A 17,189-nucleotide genomic window follows, 5' to 3' on the forward strand; every position below is an offset into this window, starting at 1 on the left:
CTTATTGGATGACAATGAAAAGAGTTTTGGGGTATCTTAAATATACTCAAAACTATGTTTTGCTTTATAATAAATATCCTGCGGTAATTGAAGGATATAGTGATGCAAATTGGATCACCGGATCGAATGAAGTAAAATCCAAAGTGGATATGTATTTACTATCAGTGGAGGAGCAATTTTTTGGAAATCATCCAAACAGACTTGTATCACTCGTTCTACAATGGAATATGAATTTATCGCATTAGATAAAGCCGGTGAAGAAGTAGAATGGCTTCGAAATTTCTTGGAAGATATTCCGTATTAGACCAAGCCAGTGGAACCAGTATGTATACACTGTGACAGCCAAGCGGTAATAGGTAGGGCAGGGAGCATGATGTACAATGGTAAATCTCATCACCTACGACGGAGACATAATACTGTTAGGGAATTTCTCTCTAGTGGAATTATCACTATTGATTATGTAAAGTCAAAGGATAATGTGTCGGATCCACTTACAAAAGGCCTATATAGAGAAGGAGTGGAAAGAACATCTAAGGGAATGGATTTAAGGCCTAAGACGAATCAGCATGGTGGTAACTCTACCTAGCAGACTAGAGATCCCAAGAGCTAGGTTCAAGGAGATCAAACAAAGTTGTGTCTAACAGGTTCAACATTGTCAATTACCCAACCCATTCTCATGATGTAGACAATGTATAGTAAATAAGGATAAGACTTAAGGTGAAAAGTCTTTTAATGATTATCTAAATTTGGCAGATTTGACCAAACATTTTAATCTACAGGATTGAACGTTTAAAAATCACCTATGTGAGGGAGAAGTGGAAGCCTCTTCAAAGAGAATTTTAGTAAAGGCCTATTCTCTAAGCTCTCATGAAATCGGGACGTGTTCATGGCTGAAAAGAAAAAACCCGCAAGAACCATAAACGGTAAAAGGCTGGTTGTCTAACATATGTGTTCTAGGTGTACATTAAAGCTCGACGGTTCAATGATATCAAATCTACCGATTGATCGAGTGCATCCGATGCATGTTCACTACGGAAAGTTCAAAGGGAAACCCACTTATCCAGATGCAATCAGTCTTTGCTTGGTGATCACATACTTGTCCATAAAAGTTTTACGAAAATTAGCCATTTTCCATTCATGTGGGGGATTGTTGGGTTCATAGTAGATGAAAGAAGTGTGAGTGGAAAAATAGAGAGTAAAAGGGTGGAGGTAAGGAGACACTAAAATGGAAAGTGTACTCCCAAATTGGCAAGTTTACTCTTTCTCCCACATTGGTGGAAGAAGAGAACGTGAGAGTGTTTATATTGATGAATACTTACTCCACATGGAAAGTGAGACAATAAATAATAAACGCCTCACCCCGCCGTTGTCGTCGCTCGCTCGGCTCATCTTCGACTTCAGTTTTGGCTTCGGCTTCAGCTTCAGATTTGGATTTGGATTTGGAAATTTTGGACAAATTTTATTTGACAAAAATAAAATAAATACATTCAATCCAAAAAGTGTTTTGAAACTTCATTTAAATATACATGCATGCAGAAATAACGAATGTAATATTCGAAGTGAACTGGTGCCACTATTTCAATGAATCATTGCACTTTTTTGCGAACTGATACATTGCTTCTGTGTTTCTATTTCTGAACTGGTGCAAATTTTCGAAACAATATTTCTAGAACTAATACGTTGGTTCGAACAGATGCAACTCTTCAATTAAGTGATGCACTATTTCGAACTGGTGCACTATTTCAGCAAAATACTACACTGTTTTGGGTAAACAGACATGCATTTTTAGAAACATCGCACCTCTAAGATGGACCATTATCTCTTTTCAGAAGAGGCATTTCTTGGCTATAAAAACCTGATTTCATCCACAGGTTTTGGAATAGAATTTTTTTTTCAGATTACGAACTTCTTCTTGTCTTAACGAAAACTCTGTGTGTGATCATTAAGCCGTTGAGTGCGTTCGAAGAATATGCCTATTTGAGGTACCGCTATAGTCGGATTGAAGGACATTTTATCCTGGAAGGAAGATTCCATAACCTTAGGTACAGTGAGGGGAATTATTCCTTAAGGAAAGTCCGTGAATTCGGACGACTTGGCCTTAGTCATTTCTGTTTCATCTTTATTTTTCTGGAAAAATAAATACACCTCTTGGAAAGGTCATTTTGATCTTGTGTTGAGGGTATTTGATACTTCACTGTGTTCTTGTTTATACTTGAACTCGAGTTGAAGTTATTGTTCTACTATACAGATTCCTGCGTACCCGAATATATTGTGGGAGATAACAGGTTCTAGGGAGGGGTTAAAAAAATTCAGATACATGTGTTGACACCTGAGATCTTTTCTGAACAAATCCTTGATAATGCTAAGAATATATATCAGAGAAACAAGAAAGAGACCTTGTGGTGCGGCCCTTTTCCAGACCCCGCACATATTGGGAGCTTTATCTAGAGAACACGCAATGATTTTCTTAATTATGTTCAACATGTCTCTCATTGTGTATATTAAAGTGTGTGACCATCTCATTTAAAAATTTAAACCTAGAGAGCACACAATGATTTTCTTAATTATGTTCAACATGTCTCTCATAGTACAAGCCTAATTCTTTGAAGAGGAATCCTTATTTCAAGATATGTGTTTTGCTGTTGTTTGTTGTTACTAATTTTGAGCCGGGGGTTTATCGAAAACAACCTCTCTACTTCTCTGGAGGTAGCGGTATGGACTTCGTACATTCTATCCTCCCCAGACCCCACTTGGTGGGAATACACTGGGTTTGTTGTTGTTACTAATTTAAAATACTCAAACTGCATCTTGTTTCTTTCTTTCTTTTTCTTTTTCGCTGGACATCTGGAGCGTGGACAATATAAGTTGGGGGGCCCAACATCGAAAATAATGAACTGGGTAGGCCTGACTCTGATACCATGATAAAGGAATGGACCTTGGGCCTAACTCAACCTCAAAAGCTAGCTCATGAGGGGAGGATTGCCCAAGACCATATAAGGAGACTAAGGATCCTTTAACCCACCAATGCGGGACTCCAACAACGATTGCTTAGATAGTAAGCCATCTCTACCTCCACTCCTAAGGTTGTGGGTTGAATCAGCAAGGGAGCAAACATCCTTAGTGAATCATTGGTTCTGCATCCGAAAACTCTCCAAGTGTTGAGATTTTTTTGGACAATAAGGGGTCATTTGGTAGAGTGTATAAGATCAATGCAAAATATAGTGTATTAGTAATGCTTGTATTACTTATGCTTGTATTAGTTATGCATGTATTATTTGTTATACATTGTTTGGTTTGATGTATAAGAAATAATACATCTTACATAATTTCTATAAAAGAAATGTTTGTTTACAAGAATACCCTTCTTTGATTTTATACACTTTTTTGCAATAATTTTTTTTTGTCATCTCAAATATAATTAGTATTGTTGAACTAGTATATAGAGATTTCGGATTAATTGCAAGACCTTCGTCTTTGCGCATGAAATATTATGCCAACGGATTAACATAGTCGAAACAAAAATAAAATATAAGATGTAAAATTAAGAAATAGTCTCAATTTTCTTTTTTAATCTTTATAAAGACCCTCGAAGGAAAGCAAAAATATGTTACAATTATTTAAATCAATTATTCATTATTGTAGATTAAAATGGTGGGAAAAAAAATTGTGAAATGTTTTGAAAAGATTCACTATTGCAAATTAAAATGGCGGGAAAAAGAATGATGAAATATTTTGAGAGGAAAATTGAGGGGTATTAAGGTCATTTAATAAGTTAATGCATGTATTAAAGAATTTGCATTACTAATACATAGAAAATGGATGGTATTAGTAATACACACCTTAATACACAATAAAGTGTATAACTAATATTTGCATTAGTTATACATTGACTAAAAATTGTACTAAACAAGATATTCATAATACACATTAATTAATAGATCCATTATTTTTATCATCTTTAATTAATCTAACCATGCTTATACTAACAAGATTCTTTTAGCCATCACATACCAACTTGCTGATTGATTTTATATATTTAAAAAACAGGAAACAGAAAGAGTCTGACCGGCCCAATTAAACAAACAAACCAAATAAAAAAATAGACAAAGCCGGAGAATCCTAGAAACTCCGAAATAATCCTGACTTTGCCTCTACCATCATGAAGATTTGAAAAGTGGAGTTCTTCCTCCATGTGAACATGGACAAGTAAAGATGGATAGAAGGAGCAGCAATTAGCTTAATACTAAAGTCATTCTATTTTTCGAATTTATCGGTTCAGACTTCATATCTAATATTCATTGAATTTTTTTGAGTTTTTAGTATAACATTATATTCTACGCCGGAAGCAGTGGGCTTAGTTTGTATGGAAAAACAATGTTGCTTTATTAAAATTTAACAAAGAAAATGAATGGTTGACTTTTCTTTACACCTATGCTTTTTTTTGTTTATAAAGAGGTTGAGAACAACATTGAGAGTCAAGAGAAATAAGGAAAACATCATGGCTAGTTTTGATATTCCAACTATTGATTTTTCTCCATTATTTAGCACAGACGAAAACAATCAAGAGAAAAAGCAGGCTATGGAGCAAATTGGAGAAGCTTGCGTTAACTATGGTTTCTTCCAGATTACGAGTCACGGAATTCCTTTGGAGTTGTTGAGCAGAACCATGGATATGTATGAGACTTTCTTTGCTTGTTCAGATGAAGAAAAACTCTCTCTACCTCATAATTATATGAAAAGCAAACAGAATTCAGCTGAGACTTGGGAGCATTTGGTGTTTAATTTTTCATCCTCTGGCTTTGATTTCTGCCCCGACAATCCACCTCATTTCAAGTAATATTTTAATCTCTGTCCGTTCATTAGCTCTTGATTGCATCTCAAATTAACTGTTCTAATTTAGTCGATCCTCTATTCTAGTCATCCCAATAAGAACTAGTATGAATTTAAAATTTGATTTGCATTTTTGCCCTTTATAAAATTTGTAAGAATGTTGTTTGTGAAATAAATATGTTTGATATTCTTAGGCAAGTATTGGAGGAGATGGCTTCCCATTTCACAAAATTAGGAGTTTTGTTGGAGGGAATCATAAGTGAGTGCCTGGGCCTCCCTCCTGACTTCCTAGCAAACTACAAAAGTGATCGGTCTCCGAATTCGTTGATGGGCCTCCACTACTTTCCAGCAACAGAAGATGAGAACACAGGAAAACCCGCACACGAAGATCCTGGCTGCTTCACCATTGTCTACCAGGATGAACTTGGAGGCCTTCAGGTACAAAAAGATGACCAGTGGATTCCGATTGCGCCTTGCAAAGACAAACTAGTTGTTAACATTGGTGATGTGATTCAGGTACTCACAGTTCTACAGTTGGTTAAATTCGCAGTTACCATTATCCCAAAATATAAGGAATCAATTCTTTTCTGTTGTTGTTGATATAAAAAAAGGTGCTAAGCAACAATAAGTTCAAGAGTGCAACTCACAGGGTTATCAGACCAAGAGAATTAAACCGTTACTCGTGCGCGGTTTTCTATAACGTGCATGGAGACAAATGGATTGAGCCATTGACACGGTTCACTAAGGAAATTGGAGAGTCACCCAAGTACAGACGATTCCGCTTCAGAGAATATTTGCAGCTGAGGCTTAGAAACAGGACTCATCCTCCGGACAGACCTGAAGATCTCATCCATATAACCCACTACTCAATTTCTAATTAGAGGCGAATTGAAGTTTATGTGATCGAGGATTTTTTTTCTATGTTGAATGAAACAAATACTATGTTGAAATGTGGAGTTTTGAAATGTGTGACAATTTCATTAAAATATTTATGGCAAAAGAGTTAAATATACACTCGGATTGTATTAAATGAAACTTATACATCCTTCATCATACTTTTGATACGCATATATATATCCTTTTGATTAATGAAATATACATTCGAATTGTGATAAATGATACGCATACATATAAATATATATATTTTTAGTTGAAATATTTGGTCCTAATTGAACCTTTTTATTAACTAAAATTTACATATATACATAAGGTAACTTTACCTAATTACTTTAAATCTCATATTTGAAAAGTAATTATATAAATCCCAAACTAATTACTTAAATCCCATCTTTTTTTTACTTTCTCTCTCCTATCCATTATACATATTTTTCTACCGTATTTTCCTCCTCCGCATCTCTCTCCCATTACAAATTCGATTTTATCTCAGTTTTTGAAATCCTTTTTTCACGCCCCAAATCAAGCTTCGTTTACCTACAGGTTCCCAATTTGTAAGTTTTCAACCGTTTATTGAAGTTTACGATTTTCTTCATTAATTTTTTTTCAACTTTATCGAATCACAATTTTTTCGGATTCTTGTTTGGTTGCATGTTGGTTTTTATGAAATTACCTTATTTTGCAATCCCATTCTAGCTTGATAGATGATTTTTTTTCTTTTTTTTTTTTTTCATATAATGCAAGTCAGATCTTTGAATTTCTTGTTTATAGTTGCGATTGATTAATCAATATAGTATAAATTTTGTAATGGATTCTTGTCCTAATTTTAGTTTAGGACTTAGTCAGTTAGATGCTCAAGAATAAAATATTTCCGTTGGTTTTGTTCCTTTCATATTTGATTATGAAAAATCCAATTTCGCCGAGAACCATTCCAAGCACCGAAACGACCTGGTAACCATGAAAAATTTGAAGAAAGTGGCTAGTTCTAGTTCTAGTTCGAAGAAGTCAGCTTCAAAACCGACAAGTAAGAAGAAGGTTGATGATTCCGCACGATCACGTCTTCCAAAGGTATAGATTTTATATTATTTGATTATACATTACTTTATTTATCAGACTAATGTATAATATTAGTCTTATGCTTTATATTTCATTATATTATACAATAAGAAGATGTACATAAAAGAGACAGTTATTGTAATAAGTGAAATTATACTTTGTGATTGTCTGAATATTGTATAAGGTGACATTATATATTCTTACTTTGGCCAAAGTTTTGCACTTTTTAATATTGTATAAGGTGACATTATACATTCTTACTTTGGCCAAAGTTTTGCACTTAATAATGTGATATTATACATGATGAAATATTACATTTTAACGTATAAGTTATAATATATTAGTCATTATACATTACTTATTTTGAAAGACTTAATAACAATATAAAACTTCTGCTATATATTTCATTATGTTATATATTAAGATGTTCTTATCACATAGAAAAGACATTTCATGTATTATTTTATATTATACATTTTGAAAGTCTTAATGACATTATACATTATTGCAGATATTTTCATAAATGTACAATATATTCACATACATGTGCAACTTGTGTATAGTGTAATCTTTAATAATGTATCTATTTGCTGCTATCTTTTTAAATTTGATTTAGAGTTTGATTTTATTTTTTTAGAGAGTTAAATACAGTATTGACAAAGTCCCGGCTCACTCACTACATATGGATAGCTATTGTAACCGTGCTTTTGGCGAAGACATAAAGGAGTATTTTAGAGAAGATGTTTCAGGGGCAATTAGAAATACAACTTTTGGGGTTTTTCTCGACATGCCTCAGTGCAATTTGATAAGACAGATTTTTGGGGCATTTAGAAATATAATTTTTGGGGTTTTAAACTAGTTCTGTGTTGTACAATTTTGATCCTGATGTATGCTTCCCATCAATTTCTTCATATTTTTCTCTTCTTTTTTTGATTAAGCAAGAGGCAAGGAAACATTTGTTCTTCTTTTGCTGATTCTTTAATTTTACAGTTGTTAGGTTGGCTTGTTGCTACACTATTCATCCTGGCAGGGGTTTATGTATTGTTGTTGCGCCGTTTTACAATGTTGGTTCGTAAATTCAGTAGTAGTGTTCCTTCAAGTTCGAGGAGAGTTGTTCCTTCAAGCCCGAAGAAAGCTATTCCTACAAGCCCAAAAATGATTGTTCAACTCCTTACTGAAGTCTGGATTACAGTGATGAATGTTTAATGGAGATCCAAACCAACGTATTGTTAAATAGTACTCCCTCCATTCCATAATAAATGAATTGTTAGATTTTGGCACACATATTAAGGAAACAACATTAAAGACATAAATTTAACACAACTTTTCATTTTTACCCCTAAAAAAGAAAAAGTTAACCTTGTAATTCTTTTCAAAAGTTAATTGGTTGTCAAATTATAAGGGTAAATTTGAAAAAAGATTCAATGATTCACTTATTTTGAACACCAATAAATACTCCAACAATTCACTTATTCCGAAATGGAGAGAGTAAATGGAACTTCAATGATTATGACATTTCTATACATGTATCATGTTTAGAGGAATTGACATTTGAAAACTGCTGCAACTAATATTAAAATTATGTTGTCTCTTACAATTTTCTTTCTATAACAGACAAGTAGTAGTATAAAAGGGAAACATAAGGATTTTATAGGCGCTAAGCACCATAAGTGTATTAGTATGCCTTCTAACTTTTAATCATTATACTATATAATTACCTATTGAGCAAAAAAATAAATGAGCATGTTATTGATTTTGTTGGGTAATTCACTATATCAACCATAAAATATGATTATGCATTTTCGATTGGATGAAATTTAATCTTCTCTTATCCTTTCTCTGTTGAAGAGGTCAGACATTAACTGCTGGTTCTAATTTTTGTATCGTATTATTGTTTAATATTGTTAAAGCATGATTGATAGATCCAAAGAGGCATTACATATTTTGCCATCTCCATGAAGAGTAAGTTATTTTGAGTCGAGTAGTAGTTAACAAATAAAAATCTATAGCCAATTGAAGTCGTGGATATAAAATATATATTCAAATATCAATTTCTCCTATTTTTGGATATAATTAGAAAAATGTCCTAAAAAACAACTGTTTCTAGTCTTAAGTTGTGAGTAGCAGTTTGACTCCAATTGGGATCTTGACACATTTATTTCAAGTTGGTTAACCTTTATTTCAGTGTTCTTAAAATTAGTAATGAAGTTTTTTACTTCAAATTCTGGAACGTATAATGAATACTGATTCTGCATTTCGAAAGCCGTCTAATTTGAAATGAATTATTTAATAGAGAAGTTCTGAATGATTCATACAAGGTGCATTGAGGACCCATTTGCAGTCTTTGTTACAACAGTGCAGTACATAGATGCATCAAATATAAACAGGTAGTCAATGTATTAATATAGATACAAAATTCATGATTTTAATTAAAATGCTAAAATTTCCCCTATTACAGCTTCATTATACATTCGTTCTAATGTATAAGTACATATTATACATTATCTATACATCTTTCAACAAACAAGTAACAACGTCCAAACAACAATTCCTTCAAAACACCTATACAAAGAAAAACATATATTAAACCTTCAACAAATTAAGATAATATTTTGGTTCATACCTTTGTTTGTTGGATCGTTTAGCAAAGGTGTTGAAGTCATTCGATATCACATATTTTGACATTACCGAATAAATATTGAAAAATTCACTCCACCACTCCGACCCCCTTTCCCGTGTGCCCCTCTCTTTACCCTTCAAAATTTTTCCTTTTTTTTCCCATAGAAATAAACACACACACACACACACACTCAATAATACACAACACTCACACACAGGGATATACACACAGTATCTATACACTCAGAAAGATAGAGAAAAATAGAGAGAAACAGAGGAAAGGCGAGAGAAAATAGTGGAAAAGTGAGTGAAAAACATTGAAGGAAATAGATAGTGAACGAAAAAGGTAAACTCGGCTCCGGCTGAGTTTTTTGGGTGAAGTTTTAATCGAAATTGCCTTCACATCACGTAATTCGACCACTTCCTTCCAATACCCAATCAAATTCAGCGACTAACACTCAAAAACCATCAAAAAAATCCACTACAAGCCCCGAAATCGCTCCCTTTTGTGTCTTTTTGGTGATTAACTCATTGAAAAACGGTTAAGGTTTCAACAATATGGGGATGTTCATATATTTTTCTCCAAAATTAGAAGAAAGAAGACGACTGACTTTTTTTTCAAGAACGTATTTCAACACTGAAGACAATTAAAAGTGATGTTTAAGAATTTTTTTGAATTTAAATTTCAGTTACTATATTTAATCATACACTATATAATTATAGGTAATTAATGGCGTTATTTAAGGTATTGAAAGATATTTTCTGATTACTCTTTCCATAAATATAGGCAAAATAATTTTATCATACATCCCAACAATGTAAAACAAACACCCGAATGTATAAATATATTTTGCAAAATAGGGAGAGAGAAAGTCTAAAGGGATTATCTGTAAATACTTTCAATATACACAGGATTTATGTGCTTTATACTTATATTAATAATCAATCAAGAGTAAATCTCAAAAATATACCCAAATTGGGGTGGCTTTCAAATTTTAACTCCAAATAAAAAAGTTTTCTTAAAATAGCCTTTACCTAGTAACTAATATTCTTTTGAACAAAGTTGCCTCTGATCAATGAGTAAATTACATAAATGATCCTCATAATTGATAACAATTCCATATTTATATTCTTCAACTTTTGTTTTTTTCTCTTTTTAATTTTACTTTGATTTTTATTTTTTCTTTTCTCTTTTTATTTTTAATTTTCTCAACCTTTACTTTTTTCCTTTTTTCCTCTCAACTTTTTTTTTATATTATTTTTATTTTTTATTTATTCTTTCCTCTTTTTTTGTTTTTTTTTTGTTTTTAGTTTTTATCAACCCTTACTTTTTTCTTTACACCTTTGAATGTCTACTTTTATTAAAAAAAAAGACTTTTTTTTATTTTTCTTTGATTTTTTTCTTTTCAAATTTTTCTCGACCTTTATTTTTATTTAAGTTTTTAAATTTTTATCAACGTTTATTTTTTTTCTATTCGCTCTCAACTTCTACATTTTCTTTGATTTTTATTTTTTTAATATTTTTCTTCTTTTTTCGCAATTTTTATTATTTTTGTTCTTTTCTTCGATTTCTTCCATTCAAGTTACATCTCATGAGCAAGAGTTGACACTATCACATTATAAAGGCAAGACTTACGACTTTCGAACAATAAGCTATGTTTCATGGGCAAGAGTTGACACTACTACATTGTAGAGGCAAGACTTATGACTTTCAAACAACAAGTTATGTTTCATGGGCAAGAGTCGACACTACCACATTGTATTGTGATTTATGAGATGTTTTATAACTCTTACCTTAGAGGAAAAACTTAGTTCAGGGACTTTCAAATAACAAATTATACCCCACGGACAAGAGCTGACTCTACCACGTTATGTTTTCATTTATGAGATGTTCTACAACTATTGCTTTATAGGTAACACTTATCTCAAGGACTTTCAAACAACAAATTATGCATCACGGGCAAGAATTGACTCTACCACGTTGTATTTTCATTTATGAGATGTTTTACAACTATTGCCTTAGAGGCAAGACTTAGCTCAAGGACTTTCAAACAACAAATTAAACCCCACGGCAAGAGTTGACTCTACCACATTATGTTTTCATTTATGAGATATTCTATAACTCTTGCCTCAGAGGCAAGACTTGACTCAAATACTTACAAACTATAAATTATGCCCCACGGGTAAGAGTTAACTCTACCACGTTATATTTTTATTTATGAGATGATCTACAACTATTGTCTCAGAGGTAAGACTTGGCTCGTCGACTTTCAAACTACAATTATGCCCCACGGGAAAGAGTTGACTTTACTACGTTATGTTTTCATTTATGAGATGTTCTACAACTATTGCATTAGAGGCAAGACTTAATTAGCTTAAGGACTTTCAAACTATAAATTATGCCTCATGGCCAAGAGTTGACTACACCACGTTATGTTTTCATTTATGAGATGTTCTACAATTATTGCCTAGAGGCAAGACTTAGCTCAAGGACTTTCTAACTATAAATTATGCCCCACGGGCAAGAGTTGACACCCAATTTTTTTTCGCCGTGCTTAAAATTAACGTCTTCCGGCTTCCTGATCGTTAAAAGGCACAAATTACAATTTTCACATTTTTTTTATATTCGTTGATAAATTACTGATAATTATCCTTACTTTAGGATTGTTATCAATTTGTTGTCGTACTTTCACAATCATCTGCACACATGCACGACATGACATCATATTTTTATAATATATATTTTTTAATTAATTATATTTTTAATTTTTTATATGTTTTTATAATTACAAATTAATACCTGCATTTTATATATTTTTTACAGTCTACAAATGCTAAATTGGATAAATTATTTTTATACAGTCTAATAATTTGATGTCTTATCACATCCGACAATAACTACATAATAATATCTTGTCACATCCAACAATGACTACACATAATGTCTTGTCACATCTGACAATGACAACTCAATGACAATACTCTTTGGATAATAACTTTATCCGTTGGTCAAAAGGATGAAAATCCTTTGGTCAATATCCTAAGGACCAAAGAATGTGCTATTAGTAAAAAGTAGGGCCACCCCTTTATTTATTGGATAATAAGCGGTGTTAATTTTTAATATAAATAAATGGAGGGGGTAAATGTCCAATATACACACTAACACCATATATTAGATCTCGATTCTTTTTTCAAAATACACACACATGCATGCTTCTTCACTGCCATCACTGCCGGAGCTTCGGCAAATGGACTCCGGCCACCATGGCTACTGCCGCCGTTCCACCACCTTTTCTTCCTCCTCCGTCAAGACTTCTCCTCTCCCTCTGGTCTCTCTTCTGCATGTTCACCGGAGGCTGTGATCGGCGACAACCTCTCTCCGTTCCTCTACAGCACCGCTGCAAACCAGCACTATACCTCACTTCTCCCTCTTGATCTCACGTGCCACTACTCACTTCAACCACAAACCACCAGCCACATCAACCTCCCCATTTTCCCTCAATTTGCGTTGTTGTTTCTCCTCTGGAAGAGCTCCGCCAGACCTTGCTTCATTCATAGATTTGCTGCGAACTTGGTACAAAAGACTCGCTGCTCCGGCGTTTCATCGCCGTAGAATTAGCGGTGTTGATTGGTGCCTTTGTTTATTTTTTATACTTGATAATATTCTTATTATGCTTGTTCTTGTCTGATTTGTTTAGATCTGACCGGAGTTGGCCATGGGTTTCCTTAAATAATTTATTTTGCTGTTGGTTGCTTACTTTTGTTGTTACTGCTATTTTGCTCCATTTTGATTATTTTGCCACTGAGTTTGTTGCTGTTTTGCATCAGACATTGATTTTGGATAATTTTTGTCATTTACATTTTATTTGACTGATAAAGAACAGGATACTACATGATTACGACCAATGAAATTATCTCCCCGTCAGATATTTGAGGCCACCCCATTATAAAGACGAACTTTGTTTTTCTCAAGTTTATTTATTCATATCAAGTATCAATACAATGGCCGATGAAGAAATTCACCGTCTATTTTTTAGGCTTTCACAAATAAAAGGACGAACATTACGTATACAAATACGTAATAAAAACAAACAACGGGCGATGATGAAATCTTAAAAATATCATGATAAAGCGAAGGGTTTTATGATGCACATCTTGACAAGACGGTTTAGGATGGCCGATAAATCGAGAAACCACTTCGTAGTCATTGCGCGTCTAAAATTTAATCTGAGCCCACTTTATAATAAAATTCTATTTTTACATATACTAGCACATGATTCCATTTATTTAATGACTATTTATTTATTTTTAATACTTTCATTAAACATTTATACATGTTTTTGGTAACACATTCCGAGGTGCTATTTGAAGAGGGAGTCCTGACATTTATGTTCATTTTTATTTCTCATCTGTATAATTGTACATAAAGACAAAAAAAAATATAGTGAAAACTTTAATTTTTGTGGTGCCGGGCGAGGATATTTTTTATTTACATAATTCTCATCGCTTTTAGGCAAAACTTAGGTCGTTAATACTTGCACAAAAGCGTTGAGTTAATCAAGTAATTCAGATATTATGTAGTCTTTTCTTCTCAAATAAACCTTTACTTTTCTCCGTAATTTTAATCAAATAAAAAATATTACTTGTAAATATTTTTCTTTTCATGGCACATCAAAATACATTTCTTTTCATACATCTCAATATACTTTCTTTTCACATATAATTTATTTATTTTTACACATATCTTTTTTACATATTTCTATAACAATAAATTTTATTTGTATATTTAATATACATATACTTTTACATAGTTTTACATTTACATTTTTCAAAAGAATGATTTTATACTTAATACATATAACCTTTTACATTATTTAAATATTATACCTCCTCCCTCATTGATAAGTTTAGTCTAGCCCGATACCACATTCGTGGATCCTGAAGGGTGCCTAACCCCTTCTCTTCGGGGTAATTTGAATCCTTATCTAGAGTCTCAATAGGTTTTCGCAGAATAAAATATTAATCATACGTATTAACAAATAAATAGGTTTCCTTATTTTCCATTAAAAATTAGGCGGCGACTCTATACAAAATTCCAATTCTTTAGAGTCAATAAGTCACGTTTTGTTTAACCTTGGCAAAAACAGGACGCGACAGAATGGCGACTCCGCTGGGGATTAATAGCAGGTTCTAACTATAATAGACTCAATTTTTCAATCGAGAGAGGTATTTTTACTTTTTTGCATATGATTAAATTCCTTGATTATTTACTTGTTTTACACTGCAAATTATGTTTATTTGGTCATAAATTCGTCACATTTTTTTGCATAAATTAGTATTGCTATTTATCAATTCTTTTATTCATACTTGTCTAATACACTTTATCTGTACATTGTAAAAACTGTGATACCTTATTCAATAATAATCACAATTTCATCGAGTTTTTGGCCGTACACAATTCACACACTGAACACGCGAGGGCTGTGCTGCACTCCTCCGAACTTTCTTTGAATTTTTTAGTTTCAGAATTGGTGCATTTAGGTTAGTGAGCCTTTTCGCAATTATTTAGTTCTACTCTCAACCATCTAGGAAACTTCCTGTTCTAGAAATAGATCACACCATGTACAAACTCATAAAAAGGTTTGAACTACGTTTTTGACCTGATTCTTGTCCTGACAAGATACGTAGGCAGCCCTGTATGATGGCTCGGTCTCTTCATTGTTTCAAAATAATTCCTTCGGTATTCATACTGGGAAACTCTTCTGAAACAGTTCAAAGACTCTTTCCAAAAGTCTTCAAGAGTGCAAATAAATGATTCCTCAAATTCAAATCTTAATCACATTAGTGCGTAGTCGGCCTACCTTTTTATCCTATTTCAAAAATACAAAAAAAATTACTTTATTCTTCATTTAGAGTAGGTGTCATATACATTTTTAAAAGAAAACTACAAAAAAAATAATTCTTTACTAGTTTCAAGTGTCATTTTCGTATGAAATTTAAAATCGAAAACCAACAAAAAATTTCTTTGATAATCATAAGTTTCATTTTGTATAAGGATGTTAAATCTAAAAGTTCAAAAAGATTTTTCATTAATTTGTTATTTTCTTTTCTTCTTAAAATTTAAAAAAAAAAAAAAAAGAAAGAGAGTTTGATTAGCCATGTTGTGCCAAAACTCCTGAACTACGCAGACCTAATTCTTGTTTTCAGAAGATACGTAGGCAATCCTCATTTGGGTTTGGTCCTATTTTTTTTCCTAAATAAATAAAAAATTCAAATTTTGACTTGATTGCTACCAACATAGTTAGAAATGTGCATCAGAAAGAATAAATTGGTATAATGGAGAGGACTGACTATATAGTAAACTATAGATTCTTTTGGTACCTCTTAGTCAAACCTAAGTGACACTCGAGAATTTTCTTGCATACATCTAAGATAGGAACGAAGCTACCCTCATCGTTTCAAGTGCATTGTGTGATGAGCTTTAGACTAGTTCATTGCACTGTATTGTTGAACCAAAACTTTGCCTAAATGTCTGTTAAGGCCAAATTCTGAGTTCACTTAGTTTGGGAAAGGATTGTAGGCCTTCCTTGACTAGATTGTGCCTTCCACAGCCTACCAAATGACATCAATCCCTAGTATTTCCTCCTTTAAGCCTGAAACTTTTTCTTTGGAATAACCACATCTGAGCCTATACCTTTTGAGTGCTTACATGCACTATCCCTCTTTGGCCCACCTCCTTGAGCGCACTAAGTACGTGCAAGTTTTGAATGAAGATTCAAGATCAAAGTTGTCAAAGGCAAAGGACGTATATCCCTAGAAGAACAAAAAGAAAAGACAGCTTCAAAGAAAGAAGAAGCAAGAACCCCCACAAAGAAAAAAAAAGGTAACTATGATAAAGGTGGGGAATCATCATCCCCCAAAGAGAAAGAAAAAAGAAGGAAAATATATCGAAAAGGGGAAAAACTCCAACACAAGATTCAAAATAAATTGAAACAAATACAAAACAAGGGGCAAAGAAGCACAATAAATAAGATTGCGCATCAAAGAGCAACAAATGTCAAAAGCACGGATACAGTGCAATGCTCATTGAGGAATTAGTCACTTTTATCCCAAATGTCATCCTACCCAACCCCAAGCCTACATTACAAGCCAATAACAAGTCCTACAAGATCCTACTCTAAGTTTTCTCACATTAGTGGATACTTACATGAAGGCCAAGCCTATGATATCACAATTACATTCATTGAATTTATTTCTGAGTGTGAGCGTATATCTCTAGACATATCCAAATTCAAGAAAAAAATAATCTCAAATAGGTGTGAGAACGAGACATTCTTTCTAGAGAGGGCACTTGAAACATGGGAACAGGCACAGTTCAAAATCTTTTTTTGAAGCAAGACGAACAAATCTTGACGATACTTAGGTATGTCTGAGGTACCACTCGAAGCTATAGGAGTTACCCTGAAGTCGATCTCGATTAGATGGAAAAGAGATAGCGGGATTCTTGTATACACTACTAATTGTTGGTACCAACTGTAGTCAAGACACAATTATATCTTTTCATTGTTCAACATTTCTTACAAAGAAAATACAAAACAATCTTCTACATTTTCATTGTTCAATATTTCTTACAAAGAAAACACAATGTTTTGTATTTTTACCTTTCAGCATTTCTTGCAAATAAAACACAAAGAAATTTTTTGCATTTTTCATCTTTCAACACATTTTTACAATGAAAACACAAAAAAATAGTTTTATTTCCTTTCAAACATATGCCTTCACATACATGC

The 17,189-nt window shown here is 32.8% G+C and overlaps 1 protein-coding gene across 1 annotated transcript; it reads left to right on the forward strand.

Moving 5' to 3' along the window:
• The first annotated feature begins 4,082 nt into the window (after nt 1-4,082).
• LOC107861923 (1-aminocyclopropane-1-carboxylate oxidase 5) lies at nt 4,083-5,856 on the forward strand. Its single transcript, XM_016707314.2, has 3 exons — nt 4,083-4,833; nt 5,025-5,346; nt 5,442-5,856. Exons 1-3 carry the CDS (start codon nt 4,409-4,411, stop codon nt 5,709-5,711), a joined length of 1,017 nt encoding a protein of 338 aa, XP_016562800.1. The 5' UTR covers nt 4,083-4,408; the 3' UTR covers nt 5,712-5,856.
• The last annotated feature ends 11,333 nt before the right edge of the window (nt 5,857-17,189 follow it).

The sequence above is a fragment of the Capsicum annuum genome, chromosome 3 (genome assembly GCF_002878395.1).
Source record: "Capsicum annuum cultivar UCD-10X-F1 chromosome 3, UCD10Xv1.1, whole genome shotgun sequence".
In the NCBI taxonomy this organism is placed as follows: Eukaryota; Viridiplantae; Streptophyta; class Magnoliopsida; order Solanales; family Solanaceae; genus Capsicum; species Capsicum annuum.